We start from the raw sequence: 21941 nt of genomic DNA, 5'->3' as shown, positions 1-21941 counted from the left end.
AGTTAAACCACTGTATGTTTGCCTGTCCCTTTTCTCCTCATGTTTGGGCTGTGTCATACTCACATTTGGGCTCTGTCTGGCCTCACGTTCGCTCGTCTGTACGTAATCTAACACGTGACATTTCCAGGATTTGGTCCAAAAGTCTGATCTTTCACATTTACACTGAACAGCTCCAGACGTGCTCCAGACCGAGACCTAAGGACTAAAACAGATTTTTTTTTTAAGTAATCAGAGGTTCATAGTTTACTCTTAGTATAGTCATTTTGAAAAGCCAGATCCATTTTACTGCTATCAAAATATATCCGTCCCTTTTTGATAAAATTCAGTAGAGATTATTGTCATTGCTAATATATCTAGAAGATGCAGACCCAAAGCAAACAAAAAGAAACAAAAGAGAACAATAGTAGAGCCATTAAAAGTTGAATAGGGTAGTTAAGGCTGAAACTGGAGACAATAGCTGTTTACAGTTTCACTGTAGTTAGCCCCTCCCTTCAGATAGATATAAGGCAGTATCCACCAGCGATCTTACCAGAACTGAAGAAGCAAGCAATGAAACATCTTCACTACAACTTTTTGTCCACTTGACAGATTTAAACTTCATCTTTTACTGTGAATCAGACCTGGACAACTGAGGGATTACACAGACATATCTAGAAAATAGTACCAAAAAGAACACAACTCATGGGCAATTTTTCAAAACTCTGAAAAGTACAATTTCTTATAAAAATGACTCAAGTAAATGTAAGTGAGTACTACATGGTGGCACATAGGAGTAAAGACATGTATTTCAATCTATCCTCTAACATGCCTAAATTGTGCTAGTGACTTTGACTTTGACTTTGTGTTTTTAAGTACAACTCAGTCTATAGATAGGTCATACATTCTTAAGCATACTCATATATTTGATGCATTCACACATTAACAATGAATATTATTAGATCACCTGACTCTTGTGAATGTTCCATTGTCTTGTATAAAATGAGTATAAGTAAATGAAAAAGACTACGCATGATTTTATGCACAAAAGCAAAAAAACTCATCCAAGTGACTTCTAACTGGAACACAGGAAGTTATCTTTATGCATAATGCTGTTAGCTCTGATAATGTGTTTTGCATTGAGATCAGATTACATATGACTAACTTACTGTTGGGAAGACTGCTTTCTTAAAATGCAGTAAATTGGTAATAAAAATAAATATATAAATAGCATCACTTCACTTCATCAGTGCTTAATCAACATGTGTCCACTAGATGGCATCACAAGACAAGGATTTATGTCAGTCAAAGCAGTGGAATGGGCCTGGTTTTACAAAGCTTAGGCAAATGCACATTTACATTATCTCCAAATATGCAATACAACACACATATATTTATACTAACACAGAAATTTTATAAGCCTTTATATCCAGACATTATTAACTACAACAACTACTACAACTACTACAACTACTACAACTACTACAACTACTACAACTACTACACTTATCAAAGTTTTGTAATAATATGGAAATCTTGACTTGTAGCACAGCCTTTAAACCATATGTACCGTTTTGCCCCGAACCCCTGTTATTGAAACAAACAAATAAAATAAATACATATAGTTTCACTGATGCAAGAAGTGAGTGGGATCAAGTGTGACTCATGGTGTTTTCCTGAAATAACATGGCATATTTGTGAAGCCTTGTGTGTTTTGTTTTAAAGCACACATTTAATTGCTTGGATTGCATGATTCATCTGTGGTTCTCTCTCCCCCACACTGGCACGGCACTAATGCTAATTGTGTCACAACAAGACACTCCCTCTGACCCTCTGATGAGTGAAATAGACTTGTTTGCCCAAGCATCTGTGAAAGATTTCAAAACAGCTGACAGTTTTTCTTTGCTAACTTTCTGAAATGATGTTTAGGGTAGACTAAGGTAAGTTGAGACTTTTTTGTATGTTTTTCATCGAAACAATGTCAAATCTGAATAAAATACAGCCCCTGGATGTTTTCTAACTGTTTACCTTGCTAAAAATACTCTGTGACACATAGTTTTACAGAAATTGGTGTAAAAAAAAAAAAAGAAAACAAAAAAAACATTCAAAAAACCCCACAGCTGGGTTAAATTGAGCCAGGGTAAATTGAACCACCAGATTAAAGCCTGACCTGTGGACCAAAATTAATACTTGCATTTATAATTTTCATATTTCATTTCATGAGTGGTCCAACTAGTACAACTGCTAGTAAAAGAATGCTAGCTACAGGAATAAACATTTAATGCCCCTCTTAATTCAGGGCATAGCAAGAATATCTCCATGGAGACAAATAATAATGTTACAGAGTGCATGTTTAAATAAAAGTAGTATACAAGCCAACAAAGAGAATATTTCACTATTGCATACTCGAGTTCATAACCTGTCTATTGTAGTCTTGAATACAGTATACACACACAACTGCTTGTAGGCTAAAAGAATACTAGTTATGGGAACATACACTTACCAGTAATGCCACACTGAAGAACATGCGGGGCATAGCAAGAATATCTCTATGAAGACGATCAGCAATGTTGCACAGTTTACGTTTAGATAAAGATAATATACAAGTCATCAACTAAGAATATTTTACTGTAGCAGACTTGAGTTTGTAACATGTCTATTGTAGTCTTGAATACAGTATACACTCAACCGTTAGTAAAAGAATGTAAACTGAGTGTTGCTGGAATGCTTGCCTTGAAACAAAAAATGTTTAGGTTCTATTCTATTCTTGCCTTGAGTACAGTTTAGAAATGGTGGTAGTAGAATGTAGTATTGTTATTACTGTCAACAGTTGGTCTGGACCTGTCCAACCACATAATAACGTGTCCAGGCTAAATGTTTGCATCGTCTTAAAGAAATAGGATAGGATGGGCATCTGACACAAAACCTATGTCACAATGCCCTTTACAACCTTGCATTGTAGTAGTAATAATAGTGTTAGCTGTTCAAAAAGTTCATAAATTAAACACTTTTTCTTACTTGCCTATTGGTAAAAAAATAACTTGTTGTATTTAAACATATTAATTCTAGCACTCTTGATGCCATTAAAAGTGATCATTTCTGTTGGACGGTACCTGCTTGATTCCGTACTGTGGAGCATTCTGGACAATGTAGAGACAAACTTATCCAGCTTCATACCAAGCAGTTAAAAGTCAGATCTGCAGAAAAGCAATTCCACTACTATGCATACTCTTGAGCAATAAAAACACCCTTAAATTGATGCTTTAGAAACATATCTAATGCCACACTGCGGAACATAGCAAGACAATCTCCATGGAGACAAGCACTGTTATGCAGTGCACGTTTAAATACAAATAATATTCATGACAACTTAAAGAATATTTCACTGTACTAGCAGTAGACTTGACTTCATAGCGCATCTATTGTAGTCTTAGATATGATTTTTATTATAAAACCAACGTTGCAGAGAAATGCAATAACTCCAAAGATATTGTGCTGAGATAATAAAGGAAGATACCACTGGATACAATAGAATGAACTGATTTAGGGCAGTAAAAATCAAATATATGCCAACTGCAGTATAAATACATATTGATTTTCTTTTCTTTTATTGGTCCTTCACAGCCTCAGTGCTCCCCATACTCTCCTCTGCTACAGATCATCATCTACAGGCAGCAGAGGGAATTACCGTAAATTTCGGACTACAGAGCGCACCTTGATATAAGCCGCACCAGCTAAATTTGAAGAGAAAATCAATTTTGTACATATATAAGCCGCACCTGAATAAAAGCCGCAGGTTTTCATATTGTAACATGAGACATTTACACAGAAAGACGGTGCACCGACACGCTTTTTTTTAAACTGTGCCTGAAAATTGGCACCAACACGGGATGAACACATCTGCAGGTTTAGAAAATAAAGCTGCACCAACACGGAAAATCTGCTTTTATTTCCTCTGAAAACTTTTGTCGTCTTTTTACATTGACCAAGTTGGATTCATTGATGTCGAGCTTACGTGCAGTGGCTCTATTTCAGGGGTCGGCAACTCGCGGCTCCGGAGCCGTATGCGCCTCTTTCCGCCTCATACTGCGGCTCTGCGTGGCTTGGGAACTAACACAGACACAGCTCACAGTCCTGCGTAAAGAGCCCTGATTTTCAGACGTTGTGCGCACAGGGGTCAGGAGCAACTTTGGCCCGTCCCTAATGACACACTAATAAGCTCGTCCGTAGATGTATCATGAAAATCCTGCTGGAAATCGCCACAGAAATCTATTTGATGTAGTAGCAAGTTTATTATCTGCTCTTGTCTCCGCGGTGACGTATCACGTATAACACATCAGACACAACGCACAAAAGTAGAGCCACAAGCGAGTGAAAATGAGCCAAAACAAAAGTCTTTGGAGATCTTTTTAACAAAGGGGAAAAGGACAACTGAGGAGCCAGAAGAAGAGACTACGACCTCCAAGAAAAAGAAAGATAAATTTAACAGACAATGCCTACTTAAAATCTGGGTTTGTCGCTACAGGTGACTCACGCACAGAGTCCGCTCTACGTAACATACGGGAAAAGCAAATAAGGCAATGAAACCTTCAAAACTGCTTTGGCACATGGAGAATAAGCACCTGGGATTAAACGATACGCTACGAGTTTTTTTGTTGTTGTTTTTTTAAAGAAACTGCGGAGTAGAGTAGACATAATCACATAATCAGCGCGATGCATGATGCAGCGGTTTGGTGAGTTGTATTTTTTTAATGCACTTAAGTTGTTTTTGCCATATTTATCTGCCACGTGTAGAAGGCTTGTCCGTGAAAGTAAAACCTACATTATTCCGTTACATTATTGTTATTATACAGTGTTATCTTCATTTTAGATGTCAAAAAGTATTTGCGGCTCCCAGTGTTTTATTTTATGTGGAAAGTGGGTCCAAATGGCTCTTTGCGTGTTAAAGGCCGACCCCTGCTCTGTTTCCTTTCTGTTTCTTTATCTTAAAAACTGCATCATATCCATTTCATGATGCGCAAAATGATCGTTCAAAATCAAAACTAGTGAATTCTTCAGAGCAGAATCTTTCCCCACGTCTGTCTCACTTTTACGTTTACAGCTAGAGAGCGCCCCCCAGGGTCCGTTATCCAGTAAAATTCCATATATAAGCCGCACTGCTGTAAAAGCCGCAGGGTTCAAAGCGTGGAAAAAAAGTAGCGGCTTATAATCCGAAATTTACGGTACCATATGGATGACAATTAAACTAGCTAATGAGGAGTACGTCTGGCAAAAATGCTAAAAAAAAGGGTATGGTGATGATTTACTGCCTATTTTATTATTATTATTATTATTATTAGCTAATAGCTGTAATTGCTGTCCATGTTGACCAGTTAGCATTCTGTCAACTTGGCATAGCAATATTTCACTCAACATGCATCATGCTATTTCAATAAGTCTATTTGTTTCTATGTGACCTATAGACTCCTCCATCCATCAACAAGTAAATGATTTCTGACAGCTTGTTGCTACATTTTATGCTAAACAACTTGCCAGACAAAATGCAAAACGTGTTAAGTATTTATTGATGTGAGAAATCGATATTACCGCTGTTATTGTAGGCATCCTTAGTAAAGATTTTCATTACGCGGAGGATGTCAACTCCCACACATAGTTCAACGCAATGGAGAGACAAGACAACAGCAGCCGGTATGTCACTACTCCAATGGTAGATAGAAATAATTATACATACTGTCAAAACATATTAGAGAATATAAAATGTTAGGACAGAAAAAAGTTATGAACTTGGAATAGGTGTAAAGGTGTTATAATTCCTTACTCGAGTAATATTTCACTGAAGCAACTCTTTCTTAAGTAAGTAGGAGAAAAGTATGCTTCTAGAAAAATACTCTGACAAGTATAATTCTTTTAAAGGTTACTCAAGTAAATGTAACTGAGTACTTACCAACTCTGTATAAGAGTATTTGTTTTGATTGGTCACAATATTCCTAAAGTTAGGAACAATTATTAGCACATTCAAAGAACATTTATTTGTAGACTTTTGTAGACTCATGTTTCAGTGCATGAAAAAATCTGTAGGCCTTTAGTCGTTTAGTCGATTAATCAGTTGATGGTGTTTTAGTTGGCAAAAAATTGTATTAGTGGACCAATCATTTTATTTAGATAAGGATTTATATGGGATAACAGCAGAAATCAGAAGTGAGTGAGCGATTGAGTGAGTTAGCTGAAGTTAGGTATTCTTATATGCAACCTCAAAATTCACAAGTTCAATCTGTCTTTATTTAAATACAGTGTTTCTTAGTACTTTTCTGTATAGTTGTTTTTGAATAAACTGCAGATGTAGTCTCGTGAGCAGGGCTGGCTCTAGCCTGTAGGGGGCCCTCTCCACTTCAGTGCCACACATTCATATTTGATATTAAGACTGCATCACAACCACCTGTTAAAAGACTGAAAATTCTAGATGCTCACAACAGCAATAGCCACGAGTATAACAGTATAAAAACAAGTAAGGGGGGGGGGGGGGGGGGTGCATTCTGGTGCATTTTAATGTGTTCCAGTTGACTAAAGTGGGCTTACATTTCTCAATTGTTTATGTCATAAAATCCAGAATTGGATACAGCAGCTAAACGATGTACTTAAGCAAGAGTACACTTACTTCAAAATAATATCACTCAAGAAGCACAAAGTAGTGATTGAAGTTAAGAGTTGCATAAGAGAAACAGTCTGGACATAACATCAGATTCATAATCATCAGATCATTTGGACTGAACATTAACCAAGAGAAGATTTTAGGATCACATTTTTATGTTTATTGTCAGGCTTTGGATGTGAGATTTCGCCTAAATGCGCATATTAATGAGTAGAGACGCACAGATACTGATACCAGTATCGGGTGCCGGTACTCGTACTCGTCAATGGGCTGTCGATACCAAGAGCCGATACCACTGTAGCTGTGCTGTCTCTTGCTTGACCCTCACAGCTCATCTCTCCACAGAGCAGTGAGCTCTGGACATAAAGCTGCACATTAAGCACAGCTGTAATCATATGGGACCACATGAAATATACAAATCATGTCTAAAAGGTCTTTATAGTTCACAGAGGATATCAGCACAGTGCTTGTGTTTATGATAGTAGCATGCTAATGTTACCAAGTGGCGCTGGTGATTATTTGCTTGTGCTACATTGTAACTTATTAAAATTCATAAACAAATTTAGCGACTGAACAGAGCGGGTTCAGAGCTTTTAAAAGAGGTATAGTATGTCTATATTGGTCAAAGTGTGACTGTGGTAAAAGTAACACAACAGTCATTATTATGCTAACAGTCGCTCCTTAGCTGTTAGCGCGTTAGCTGTTAGCGCGTTAGCTGTTAGCGCGTTAGCTGTTAGCGCGTTAGCTGTTAGCGCGTTAGCTGTTAGCGCGTTAGCTGTTAGCTCTGGGCACAGTCTGCAAAGAGGAAGATAAATATTAAAGCCAGGTTCTTATCTAAATAAATTATATTTGAATTATACTCAACTACAGTGATTTCAGTAGATAAGTATTCTCAGATGGTTTAGAGACAAAAGGAACAAACACAACCACAGTCAGTGTAATTAACCGACTCACCTGCTGTCCTCCGTCCCTCTGAGGTGTGTCCTGTGTGTCCTGTCTGTCCTCTGTCCCTCTGAGGTGTGTCCTGTCTGTCCTCTGTCCCTCTGAGGTGTGTCCTGTCCTGCAGAATTATTGTCCAGCCTCGCAGTTTTATCTGCAGCTCCACTAACGTAAAATGGTGACATGTTTCGAGTCTTCTCTGAAAAGTCCCTCTTTCCCCAAAAACGACCGACCTTCCTCTGGGCTCTTCATATATTGTCCCGTACTTAAGATAAACTGAACTTCACCAACTAAAGTATTTTAGTTTGTAAAACATCCACTCAAATGTCCCTCTGCTGCCTCAGTGCTCCCAGAGTGCACCTGGAGGGGAGGGGTCCTTCACACCGGTGTGTGAAGGACCCCTCCCCTCCGCTACATGTCCCAGGACAACATGTAGCTGTCCCCATCACTGCTTGACTCAAAAACAAATGTAGGCAGAACATATTTAGCTACTGGAAATAAAACACATCTAATTTTTAAAGAAGGATATTTAGACAAGTATAAACATCCAGGTGCCGTTTTGTTTTCAGAAAAAAAAAAATTTCAATAATTATTTTCAATATAAATGTATGGACTCTTGGGGGCCCTCCGGTGGCCCCGGGGCCCTAAGCAGCTGCTTAGTCTGCTTATAGAATGGGCCAGCCCTGCTCGTGAGTGCAGTTTGGGTCAGATAATAATAGTTTTGAAAGTTTCTTGCCATATCCCCTTTTTATCGAGTGATCGATCAGCAGGACATGTCTTTGTTGACCAAGAATTTCTTTAATAAATTTGCACTAATTTAAACACAATTTTCTTACATAATCTCATGGTGCCAAAGTTTAAATGCAAAAAATTTCAAAACAAAAGCAAAGCTTTACTGACAACAGGACGACCTCCTCTAATTATCCCAGTATTGAGAATTTTAACTGCACGTCCCAACCACAAATGTCCCATAAATGAGTTATTTTATCTTGGACAAATAATTAGTTAATAATGAATAGTGTTTTCTTTGTCTATTGATTGTTTTTGCATTGACTTGCTTAATAATCCGGCCCCAGCACCCAGAGGTATAAGGACTTCAGCTGTGAGTGTCCTCTGCATGTCGTCCTCTGCAGTGAAGCACCGTGAGAAAAAGGGAGTGGGACAGTGAACAGATGTTGAGGTGAACTTCAACCTCAAATGTCTAGCTATAATTGTACACAGCGCTAACCTATAGCATTGCATAGCATTGTTGTCATAGGAAAATAAAATCACATCAGAAGGAGCTTTGAAACGCAAACACAAAGAGTGAAGCCATGTCAGAACTGAAGGAGCTACTTGGATGAATGGCAAACATGATCATGCTCAAAAAACATTTGTCCAGTTTTGCCCAGAATTTATTGTTCTTTTGCAGTAGTTTTACAAGAGTTGCAAAAAATGGATTGACATCACATCTCAAAGCATTACGGGATATCCCCTTAGACAAACAACAACCTCCGTGCCGTGTCTCCTGTACAGTACAGAATTCATTCAGCCAAATTTACATAAATGTTCGATCGCAGTGTGACTCTGAAGTGCTGTATGTTTGCAAGTTTTCTCCCTGACAAAACCCACAATGTCAATGAAACGTTCTGCATCAACAAAGGCACCTGCGGTCGCACCTAATAGTTCGAGGAAGATGCTAACCCTCGCAGAAAAATTTGGACTTCTGGACATGCTGAAGGAAGGTAGAAGTTATGGGGCTGTAGGGCATATATAGTGTGTAAAGTGTGTGGTGAAGGGTTTTATAGCTTTAAAACATATATAATAATTGTAAAAAAAAATAAAGCTGAGTACTTCGTGGTTTTCCTATTTTATTTTTTACAACATAACCCCAGCAATAAACCACTGTATTTCTGTAAATATAGACAATTTATGTATATGTCAAACCTAGCCATGCACTTTACCTGTGATTCAAACTCCACGCTGAATAAATATGAGCTTTCTCTGGTTCTCCTGCAGCTCATATCCTGTAGAGGCAGCAGCAGATAATTGGTGAAACCCCCCACATCCCACAGCTTATCTCTATTTCTGCGCCTGCTTCACAAACACACAATAAAACTACAGTGTGATGCAATGTTCAGAAATAAAATGGGGGAATATAGCTCTGTTATACATTTTCCTCTGTCTTCTTCTAGATCTTGTTTATTTGGATGTAAATCAAACATCCTTAAATTTAAACCCAGTCAGAACCAGTCCAAATCCACACAGAACCTGAGTTGATCCTGTATATTCTGGACCACCCAGTTTAGACCAGTCCATTTTATTTTGTTTTTATTAGAAATTGCATTATTGCATACTATTTTGCTGCTAATCTAATTAAATAAGAGTAAATCAAACGTGTGTGCCTCAGCCATGGATGTATAAAAGGCCCATATTATGCTATTTTCTGATCTGTTATAATATTGTTTCCTCATCAAAAACATACCCGGAGTTGTGTTTTGTTCAGAGTTCTTCTCTCACACAGAAAACACTCTGTTCCACCTTGTGATGTCATGTGGCAATACAGGAAGTGCTCCACTGTGAATAATGAATCTTACATGTTATGGAGTTTGAAGTATTTACCATACAATTTACTATAAGCACCCAATTTGTTCTTAAGAGACTTGACTTGTTTCTGAATTTTACAAAATCACAAAGAAAACCTGACCTTAGTTTGATTACATTTCATTACACCGCTTTCATTCATCAAGAAACTAATTAGTAACTTTGTTTTCTGTTCTTTTTTTTATAGTCCACAAACTTAAAGCTAATACAAAAACATTTGCTCTACTCTTCACAGAGCACACATTCTTGAACCATTTCCAAGCAAAGTTTCAGTTTATTCAATATGGATGACGACGCTCAACTTCTTTGAGCATTTTCTGAAACACAGAGGATGCTGAACTTGGCATTACGTACACATGTGAAAACATGTTCTAGCAACACATGTGTAGCTAAATAGTTACATTCAGAGGTTAACACACACTCCATATGTGTTTTTTTCACTGGTTTGGAAGATTTTTAGGTTGACATTTGAGGAAATTGGGGCTATGGGCTATATGAGCAATCAAAATAAAAAGCAGTTTTCTTACCACACAACTCTATGTTTATGATAAAATAATCACATTTTAGCAATGTATTTTCTGTTTTTAAGTACTATATTACTGATGTAGGAATAAAACATGCAGCTCCTCCACCTCAGGAGCTCCCTACTGGAGGAAGAGGAGAACAACATCTTTATCCACTTGGACTCAGATTATGAGGAAGACTCAGACTCAAAATATGATGAGGATCACGAGGAAGAGGAGCCCGCCCTCATCGAGCTGCCATAGGACTTTCTGTAACTCTCCCTGCTTTTCCCAATGTTCAAGATACTTTGCCTTCTCTGCTCATTTTCACTATAAAGTCTATAACGTAACGTTTTTCAAACTGAGGTACATGGGCTTAATAAATAATGAAATAACACCACTGACTTAAATAATCTACATGTGAAAATAGTTGGGTTGTTTTTACAATAAATTAAATTTTGTTACGTTACATTTAGCGTTTTAATACAAGTTAACATTAGCATTGACAAAAGATGCAGCTTTCTAAAAATAGAAGTGTTTTTCTCACATTTGTAAAGTGTTTAACATGTTGTCAGTGACATCCACCTGCATCTCCCTGTCCACTGTCTGATCTGTCCGGATTTATTGATTTTAGTGCGACTTGGGAAAAACCTAGACATTACATTGTGCCAAAAATGGTTGCACAGTCTGTCCCTTAGATTGAAACTAGCTGGTTACCATTGTATATGGAGCCAATTGCTAACACATCGCATATTTAGATCACCATTTTGATCACCATCATATTTAGATCACCGTGTTATCTTTTATCATTTTGAAACCGTTACATTTGGCAAAAACAACATATTAACATGTTTAATAATTTTCAGTTTTGTTTTTGACACAGAGTCAAATTTCCATGTAGGAGAATAGGTGACGGAGGCTTGTGGGCTAAGCATTGGACAGAATCATACTGCGAGGCATAAGGCGGGTTCAAATAGGGCCAGGGAGAGAGCACAAGCTTAGTCAAATATGCATGGATGACATATTCAAGCATGTTTGTCCTGAGGGAAAAACCTTATAACATGGTTGAAAGCTCCAACCAGTTGATTTTACCCCCCTTGCTTGTAAACTTGTATAATATTACTTGTTTGTACATTTGTATGTGTATGTGTTTGCTTTATTATTTTATTTTCATAAATTCCATGCATTCAACCTATGTTAATTCCTGAATTTCCTGCATTTTCCTGTTAATAAGTAAATTGGATAAATGCTTACTTTTTTTCTTTAACCTCTATTTTACCAGGAAAAATGTTACAAACAAATTCATATTCACAATGTGGGGAGTAGCAATGAGTCATTCACCATTTAATTATTTGTTGTGAATCATCGGAAGTTGTTTATGTTAGATCAGAGCTTAATCTGCCCCTATCTTCAAAAGAAATCCTCACAACTAGAGCACCAGCATCAAAAACAATGTGTCAGTTAATCAATTTTAGAGTAACTGTAATATCTAAAAAAAAACAATATATAAAAGATACACTGAATTTTAATATAACTCTTTCCATCGTGTCTTATCTGTGCCAACACCTGCCCTGCTTAGAATAAGGAAGGCTCAGATGTAACTGTTTATATGACATTTTCAGCTCAGAAATCCGATTTAAGTATATGTCAAGATTCCTGTTTTTTCCTTGCATTCTCCTGTGCTGTCTCCCCCCTCCCTTCTGTGTCTGTGTGCCTGGAGCTGGGCGGAGAGTCTGGCTCCACCCTCACCAATAGTTTCCACCCACTACTCACCTGGAGCTCATTGCCAAAACAAACGTCAACCTCCGCACTGCAAAGACTCGGCACATTCTTCCACACGCTGCCACATCCTCAGTTTATCCATCGTGGTATTCTACTGCTTTGGCATTTTTCCAATTACCGCTACTTAGTTTGTTTTCGAACCGGAGCTGCAGACGTCCTCAGCCTCCGACCGAGCTCCCAGCACCCAGCTTCTCTCTTTTTGTTAATAAACCCTGTTCATTTTTGAGTTCACTTGTTTGCACTTTTTTTCACCCACTAGTCACTACAACATTATGATTATGATAATAGTCTTTAAAAGCCCATGTGATTTTACAAAACCACAAAGAAAAGCTCAACTTTTGTTCCATCATAACACGTCCATTTAAACCACATTCATTCACCAACACATGAAATTAGCAACTGACATTTCTATTGCTTTTATTACAGTCATTTTCAAATTAATAGCAGGTTGACATGTTTTACAATATGTACAGATGATTATTAGAGTAGTGTATAGTTACGTAGCATGTAATAATAACTAATGTACTTTTAATAAATATTTGAGCACAATTTATCCCATTGTCATGACACGCAAAGTAACTACAGCATTCAGTGCACAGAACAGGGTAGCGACATAGAACATTGCAATAGTATTATACATTAAATAGATTATACATGACATGACAGGGCTTATAAACATGCATGTTCATATCCGCTTTCCCTTATAGTAAAACAACTCATTAAAAGCTCAAAAAACACTATGTTTTAAAGTACATTAGACAGGTTATACTATACTTTTCATTAAAATGTCGTTAGATTTCCCAAGCTTACTTCCTGGTTGAGCATTGGCAGAAGATGTGACATAAGTAGACAAGTAGAGGTATAACTGTTACCTAGCAACCGTACTGTAAACAAGGGTCAAAGCGCATTTAATTTACACAACAGATATTAAAAATTGACAAATAAAAATATAGGAGTACATCTTTATTGTGTTAAATGAAGGTTTAAACTGCCATAGCATTTTGGTTGGAATTTAGTCTAGTCTTTTTAGAACTGAGCTCTGCTTCCTGTATTTTTCAGCTAGTTTTTCAACTTTTCTTTACAAACTGCCACTTGACTATGGCTGTGTCCAAATATCCGCCGTATTCCCTAACCCTCCCCATACTACTCTGACAATTTAGTGCAGTCAATCATAGAGCGTTTCGAGCATTCGCTTAAAATTTGGGTCACGTGAACTAAAAGAAATAAAAATAAACAGCAAACTCCAGCTAACCAAACACATTTTTGCCAATATAGGATGGATTGTTCAGTTTTTTTGTCTGAGATGTGGAAATTTTTGATGTTTTAACCATTCAAGGTAAGGTTAGAGGCTACACATTAAGAGTTTATTTATGAGTGGTTTATTCATAATCAAGGGTCAGCAGTGCAGTAATCCAGTGCTGCTATTTGCTTTCATTCAGTCGCACTGTGTCCAAATAAAGACCTGTCGCTGTCTCCTGGTTTTTCCAACTCGTTATGTGCTGTGGCCTATATTGAACACTCTAGTGACCAGCGTTGGACACTACTTTTCAAGATGCACTGTGGGAAATTTCATATCCACTACTTTTTCACCAACTGGACATTCTAACACCATTAGTAACTCCTAACTAGTGCCTTAACTTGGGAATAATGTGGACATTCGGACACAGCCTATGATAAATATTTAGCACAGGTACTATCCCACCAAACAAAGTACGTATTATACACGAAAACCTGTCATATGCACTTTAAATAATCCACTTGCTCTATAACCTATATGGACATCGTGCTGTGTTGGATTGTATTTCTCGTTATATAAGACGAACGATACAACAGAAAATACATGAGCAAAATACAATTTAGATGACGATGGGAAAAAAGTGGTTTTGCATTGCAGAGAGCTGGTTGATTTCAAGTCTATGGACAGGCAGGGTGCACAGAATTATCTCCTTATTAGCAATGGAAAGAGGAGAACTTCAGAGAGATGGTGCTAGGGGGCGCTGTGGTAATCCCCGTGGTGTAAGTGTGAGGGCGGACAGGGCGCTGGCTTCTCTTTGTTGGTAAAAGTGCAGGCAGGAGGAACATCGGGAGATCAGTTGTTGTTGTTGGACATGATCCACCAGGAAGCTGCAGAAACAACCAGAGTATGTATAGACTATTTAAAATGTCATTAAAATGTTCAATATTACAGCAAAATGAACACGTCTATTCTTTATTTGTCACGGACCATGTAAAAATTCATTAAAAAGGGAGGCATTTTACTTCTATGGGATATTAACTGCTAACACATAACATATTTAGATCACAATGTTACCTTTTATTGTTTTGAAAATGCTATATTCGCCGAAAACAACGTATTAACATGTTTTATAAGTCTCTCTTTTGTTTTTGATGCTCTGAGTCTCCCCTCCCGTTGCTCTCTGCGTGAAGTCACTCCCCCGATAACGCCGCGATCACAACACAATCAGCATGCATCCCACAAATGAAACTACTGCACATCGCATCAGGTTTGTCAAGTCATTGTGTACACTTTTGTATCACGCTGTTGTATATTTATGAAGAATTATCTATAAACGGCATGTAGGAGCAATACGGTTCAGAAGAGATTGCTAAATTACTGAAACATACATGGATGACATCTAAAACCTCTTCAGACATTTTGATGAGGGAACAACATTATAACATGGTAGAAAGCTCATAAAGATGTATTTTAATACCCCCTCTTTAATCTTACACAAAAAAAGTATTTTTAACAGATTCAGCTACTGCTACTTTCCATCTGCAGTCTCTGGGCAGATGCACACACTCTAAAATGACACATTACATTACATGACTGACTAGCAGTTTCACACTGTCTGGAAGCTGATTCCACTGTCTGATATTCTGAAAAGAAAAGGCAGACTGTGCAAAGGCAGAGGATCTTTTAGGGACTGTGCAGTTTTGGTTCACAGTGGAGAGAGTACATCAGATCTAAATGCAAATGATGAATGCCTGATGTCTTAAAGTCCAGTCTTCATATTACAAAGGAAAATAAATAATTTTCTAGCCTAAAAAGTGTATTTGAGTTTCATTAAAAGCATAATTTGTGGGAAAGCATATGTCTGTCGATACAATGTATAAATGTAAATGTATGTCATTGGGGGGGTCAATATTTCTGTATTTGTCCAGTACAAACATCATTCAAAATTTCATGTAAGCCTATGCTCACTATCGTGTGAGACCAAAGCAAAAAAGAAAAAAACATTAACAGACGAAGGGCCAATAGCGGTGAGTCATTGCAACAACCAGTAGATTCAGGTGTGGACCATTAAGCACAAGGAGATGCAGCAGAGACCCTGGGAACACATAACTGCACTGATATAGCACAGTACAAGTTATGGCTCATTTCAATGAAAAATTATTTTGTTGTGCAACATTCCATAGGTAGTTTTGCAAGGTTGCAAAGTTAAACAGATATGTATTATGAAGTATGTTTTAATCAATATCAGAATTCTGTCATTTCTGTCAATAATCAGCTTGGGTCTTAAATCAAAAGTTAATAAAAATGGTTATTGATCAACATTAAAAATAAATGAAAATAAATGTGAATGATATTTTGGCTCCTGAATTTTGCATAATAATTTAGCTAAGATTCTATGTCTTCCAGAGAGGGATAGTCTTTTATTAGAGGCTTGGGACTGGACTAACAGAGGCTTGTACCTGTTATGGCACAAAAAATAAAAAATAAAAATCATTATACCAATTTATAAGAAGACATTGCTTTATCCTTTAACTATTCAACAAGAGCCCCAGATGCTTGCAGGTCTAACAATCTCCTCACCAACCCCGGCCAATGAGAAGTGCGCCACCATGTTTCATTTATTTTGGTATTATCGATTGAGCAGAGCATGTCCTGCCCCGACACAGTGCACCATCCATCCTCCCAATCAGAGCCTAGTCCCTATATTGAATCCACCGCCGCCGACCTCATCTCCAGACCTCTTAATGATCCAATCTGAGGACCAGCTATGGGAGCAGAGGGACATGATCAGAACTACGTCACTAACAGAGGGAGCACAACTGAACACAAAGAAGCTGTAATAATGTTCCAGCAAGGCATCCATCAGCCATCATGTGAAGCAAAAATGAATATTCCAAGCAAACAAATGTGCAGGTGTAGGTGATGCCAGCAGGCTAAGTTACAAATCAGATTTGTGAAATGGCAAGTGAATTATTAGAGGGTCAGTTATGTGCTTGTTTTGTTGCTTTTGTCTGGTATGTTCTATTGCAGGGGTTTCAAACTCAACTTATCTGGGGCCCGCAGGAGGCAGAGTCTGAGTGAGGATGGGCTAATCAGGTATTCCACAAAAAAAAAAAAAGCTTTGTTAAAATCTTCTCAAACGTCATCACTGTTTTCAACATACATGAGGAAATATGCCAATTCTTGTGGATTTCATAGATATACATCGTTATTTATTGAATCTTTTGCACAGTGCACAGCGCAAGTGACACATGTGTTTGGAGTTTACCTTCTACACGCAAACATGGTACTGCCACACAAACATTAAACTTTCATATTGTCCTGCGGGCCACAAAATATCGTCTCGCGGGCTGCAATTGGCCCCCGGGCCGCAAGTTTGAGACCCCTGTTCTATTGTATGACATAAAACCATAACCGGAACTTCCTCTATGAAGACAGATAGGTTTAATGCCATGCTGTGGAACATTGAACACCTTTATCGAGGTTCAGGTGGAGACCAGCAGGTGGCAGATCCTCCACCAGAAAATTGCAGGATCTACAAAGTGCACTTCTAAGATAAAGACGCCTAATGAAACCATTTTAACCACGAAAAGAAACACTCTAGACCAGAAGTATCAGTGCCATATTTGAAAAGAAATTGAAAAAAGCATAATACAAAACTGTACACAGCAACTTCGTGTGATGTGCAGCAGTTTCATTAGTGGGATGCGTGCTGATTGTGTTGATAGCGCTTTGAAGGGGGAGTAATGAGGAGAGCAATGTGAGAGGAGACTCAAGAGTGTCAAAAACAAAACTGAAACTTCTAAAAGATGTTAATAAGTTGTTTTTGGTGAATTTAGCATTTTCAAAACAATAAAATGCAGCACGGTGATAGAAAATACCCTCTCTTTAAGTACAGCACAACACTGGGGCTGTGAACTTCTATACGTTTCTATACAGTAGACCTATACATACAAAAAACAGATGTGTAAGCAACCTGGTATATACCGTAACCCGGCAACAGTCATCCCACACAGTGATGGTACTATCTTTAACGAGCACATTTAAGGATCCTCATTACTCTTGTGCTGCTTAGACATTTGTAGTTAATTGCTTGTGAAAAATGAAATCAACCTGAGGACGTAAGAGCGGAGAGTGACTTGGGTGCGAGGGTGACAGCAGTGATTCATACTATAGTTTCCTGAGGAGGTGTCAATGACGCGCTGACAGGGAAATATAATAAGTGCGTCAGAGGAGATTCACTGCTGTACTGATGTACCAACTGGACTTATTTCAGGCTCACCTCTGTGCCATGTTCTTTGTAATTGACACATTCAATAGGCTCTGGGCGCTGTGTGTCAAATTCACTTGCGATTCCTCACTTTTATTAAAACATAAAATATAAAATAAACAACCAGGTCAAATGTAAAGTAAAAACTACTCATTTGTTTTCATATGTAGATTATTTCAGTTTGCATTTATCTTAATCAACAAGTGTCTTTCAGTGAAGTTTTCTTTAGGTTTTATACACGTTTTCAGTGACATCTACCATAAAGTCACAAAAAAAAAGTATTTATTAATTATAGTGTGACTCAGCAAACACTCCATAGCGACAGCATTGGACAGGAAATAGTGATGTTAACAGTGCGCTAGCCTGGTGCTATGGTGCAGAACTAATTGGATTATATGCAGTATACCTAAGATGTCCTGTATCATGATGCAAGCTGGTTGTTATAGAAATATCGATAATATTAATGTAGGTTATATGCCAATTCCTGCGGTTCCTTTGGACTTACTCTACTGAGGTGAGTAGAGGTGGGCAGATCATCAAATTACAGATAATTTTGTCGAATTGTGCAATATTTGAATATCAGTTATATTATTTCTGCTTAAAAAATGCAAATGATAAAAAAAATCTAATACTTGTCTGATACTCAAAGCTTAAATTTCATTCGGAGCGACATAATACCGTCTGAATATAGTGATCAGGAATAGGCAATCCTTAGTTTACTTACTTTTATGCCTGGTGTTGGTGGCTCCTGGGACAGAACTATAGACAGTTGCTAAGTAATGTCAGCACATGTTTTTGTCAAAGAAATTGTATTATATATAAATAAAATTTCTGAACATTAAGAATCTGGTTTGTGGTTCTAGAAAATGATTAATACATGAAGACGCGCCAAAAAGTATCAGTATCTGGAGCATCAAGTTTGAGAATTGTGAATTGGATTGGAAAGTGAAACTATATAGAGCTTTTCAGCCCCTGCCATTGCTATAATGTTAACACAGTATACCACATATAAAACTAAGATCATTCAGTTGTCATATAGCAAGAAATACAATTATCTATGCTAAAAGTATATTAATTTAAGAAAGAATAAAAGATACTGACCTGGGAGCAGCATAGTGGACACGACTTCAGCATCCTCCAGCATATCGATAACGCAGCGCTGGAAATCTTTACTGCTGTTGGACTGGAGGTAGCTGCAAAGACAAAGAGACAAATTATACATCGTAGTAGAAGCATATGCTCAGATCGTACTCTTCAGCTGTAATGTGACAAAGATTCATTGTGAAGTATGAGAGAAAGTATAAAAATATAATGAATTCAATCAACAATGAGGTATTTTACTTGTATGGTGTATTAACTGCTAACACATCACGTATTTAGATCATGATGTCATCTTTCATTGTTTTTAAAATACATGTTAAACAACAATGTATCAACACCTTTCGTTTTGACGTTCTGAGTCTCCCCTCCCTTTTGGTCTCTGTGCTAAGTCACTCCCCCCCTGTCGTGTGGGAGCATGCATAATACCTCCTCTTTAAGAATATATTGTAATAATCTGTGTGGGAAATTTAAACGAGGCCTGATCTTTTTTTTTTTCTTGCTAAATTGAATGATTTTATATTCTTTTGTTCAAATATCACAGAGCTTGATGTTCATTTAAGCCTGACGTAGTTCTACACTTCAATACTGCCAGGAGACGCATGATAGAAATGTTACTAATTCACAAATAATCCCCTGGTGAGACCTTTATATTTATCAGATCCACTTTTTTTTTTTTTTAAAGATTATAACTAAAATCGACAAGGGTTTACTGTCATTACTTTAATTTTTTCCATGTAACAAAGCAGTTTACACTTCTATAATATACTTTGAGCTGTATAAGAACTACTATAAAACCACATATAGGAAATTATTTTTTATTTAATATTGAAATTACATTCTACTGTCTAAATAAATAGTGTTTTTTATTATCATCGTAACATTGGAATCGGTAGTCAGTATCAAGTCTATCCTTTAGAATCAAAATCGATATTAAGTTATAAAAGTTAAAGGTTAATAATAAAAGTTAATCTTGTATAAATTCAGTATTATCCTTTCAAATTACAGTACAGCTACACTGTTGCAATGGTTCCCAACGTTTGTTTCCACAGCAATCCGCAGTTTACCCGTGGATATGTTGGCAATTTCAGCATCTTTCCTTCACCTGACCAGTTTAATCACGATGCTACAGGCAATAATCATTATAAAATATTGTACAGAAGTAATTTAACATGGCATATCTTCAAACAAAGGAAACAAAGATAACAACAGAGCAAGCCAGTAGGGCCATTAAAGGTTGCATGTAGGCCATTAAGGCTGAAACTATAAACAATAGCTGTTCATAGATTCAGTGTAGTTAGCTCCTCCCTTCAGATAGATGCAGTGTCCACGAGCAATCTGACCAGAACTGAAGAAGTGTCTTGGATGAGCAGCGAAACGTCTTCACTCCTATAACATTTTATCAAGTTGACAGATTAAACTTTTGCTTTTACCATGGCATATCTTCATCACAATTCAAGCTCTCTAGTTTGGACTGCTCTACGCTTTGTCTCACATTTCAACCACCCCGGTTCCTAAATCTGTTTGCCGTGATGATTATTTCACTGAAGCTACAACTGGATGAAAATAAATCATTTTTTCCCCTAATATTGTTTGTTCCAGACTTTCAATTTTATTTCATTTTTTCTTTTATTGTCAGAAACAAAATTAATTATTGATTTCATGGACAGAAACAATAATAATGTGTATAGTGTTGTCACGATGATTTCAAACTCAATTTTGATACTATGGAAAAGACTTGTTACTCAATACTGATTCTGATGCCGCAATGATAATAAAAAACACTCTTTATTTAGACAGTAGAATGTATTTTTCAACATTAAATAATGGTAATAATTCTTATATGTGGTCTTAAAGTAGTTCTGATGCAGCTCAAAATCATTCTAAAGCTGTTCAGAAAAGGTTCATTTCCCTCCTATTTTTTAATGATGTATATTATTAGAAAACTTCCTTAAAGATATCAAATTTACTACACAGAAAAATCTATCTAATACTATTCAGTTTCACTCGCTTTTATCCTCTGGTAACTTTTTGGGTCCCCATAAAGTTTGGGACCTTTTTCCGCCACATCACTCACGATTAGGTGGAGTCAGATAGCAGCAGACTGTTTGGCTCAGTGTCCTCTGTGATGAAAACGTTCCTCACCAGTGAAGACGAGCAGATGGCAGCGTACGCGTCACACACAAATACACACGCACACACACACACAACACAACACGCGGTGTACTGACCTCATCCAGGAGAGACGATCCTGCCAGAACTCATACATTATGTAACAGGACTTTCCAGGGAGCTTCTGAACGGACACACTGACAGCGCCAATCATGAGGAAAAAGACAGATGAAGAAATTCAATATTAGCTATAGAAGTGTGGAATGGCAGTTTAATCATACCGTGGAGGAATTTAACTTTAATGAATGTAGTACACTCAGGATTCATTTTTCAGAACTTTTCCAGGATGTTTTTAATTATGTAATATATAAATGCAATATTGCTTACTTTCTTATAATGGTGTAAAACGTTCTGTTTTCCATGCAGCAGTGGCCATATATCACCCCACTCTGAGTATTATAGACCACTGATGCAACCACATTGTTCAACTTCCTGACTCAATCACATTATTAGATTGTGCTTTAACTTTCTTATAAACAGAATGTTAACTCCCACTGTTCGAGTAATATAAAACATTGGTGCAGGCTCACCTTCTTCAGACTTTGTGAGATTGTGAGACTCTGTGAGACTGACTTTGTTAGACTCTGTTAGACCCTGGTACAATCACACCATGTACTGCCTTTAACCCGACAGCATTGCTGTAACCGACAATAAAGATCTACATAACAATCCCTGTGCCTATGCGCCTGTTCTTCATGCAACAGAACAGAAACCGACATAATCACAGCGTCT

At 37.4% G+C, this 21941-nt stretch overlaps 1 protein-coding gene across 1 annotated transcript in view; it reads right to left on the bottom strand.

Annotated features, from left to right (window-relative positions):
- Nucleotides 1-12831: 12831 nt before the first annotated feature.
- necab3 (N-terminal EF-hand calcium binding protein 3) overlaps nt 12832-21941 on the bottom strand; it is a 58318-nt gene continuing 49208 nt past the window's right edge. Inside the window, exons 11-13 of the mRNA XM_033966221.2 lie at nt 21269-21346; nt 19041-19132; nt 12832-14556 (exon numbers count right to left, since the gene is read on the bottom strand). Coding sequence (XP_033822112.1) covers nt 14522-14556; nt 19041-19132; nt 21269-21346 — 205 coding nt within the window. The 3' untranslated portion in view covers nt 12832-14521. The remainder of the gene's footprint in view (nt 14557-19040; nt 19133-21268; nt 21347-21941) is intronic.

Source organism: Periophthalmus magnuspinnatus, chromosome 5 (assembly GCF_009829125.3).
Source record: "Periophthalmus magnuspinnatus isolate fPerMag1 chromosome 5, fPerMag1.2.pri, whole genome shotgun sequence".
NCBI classification, from domain to species: Eukaryota; Metazoa; Chordata; class Actinopteri; order Gobiiformes; family Gobiidae; genus Periophthalmus; species Periophthalmus magnuspinnatus.
This window is presented reverse-complemented; position numbering and strand designations above follow the sequence as displayed.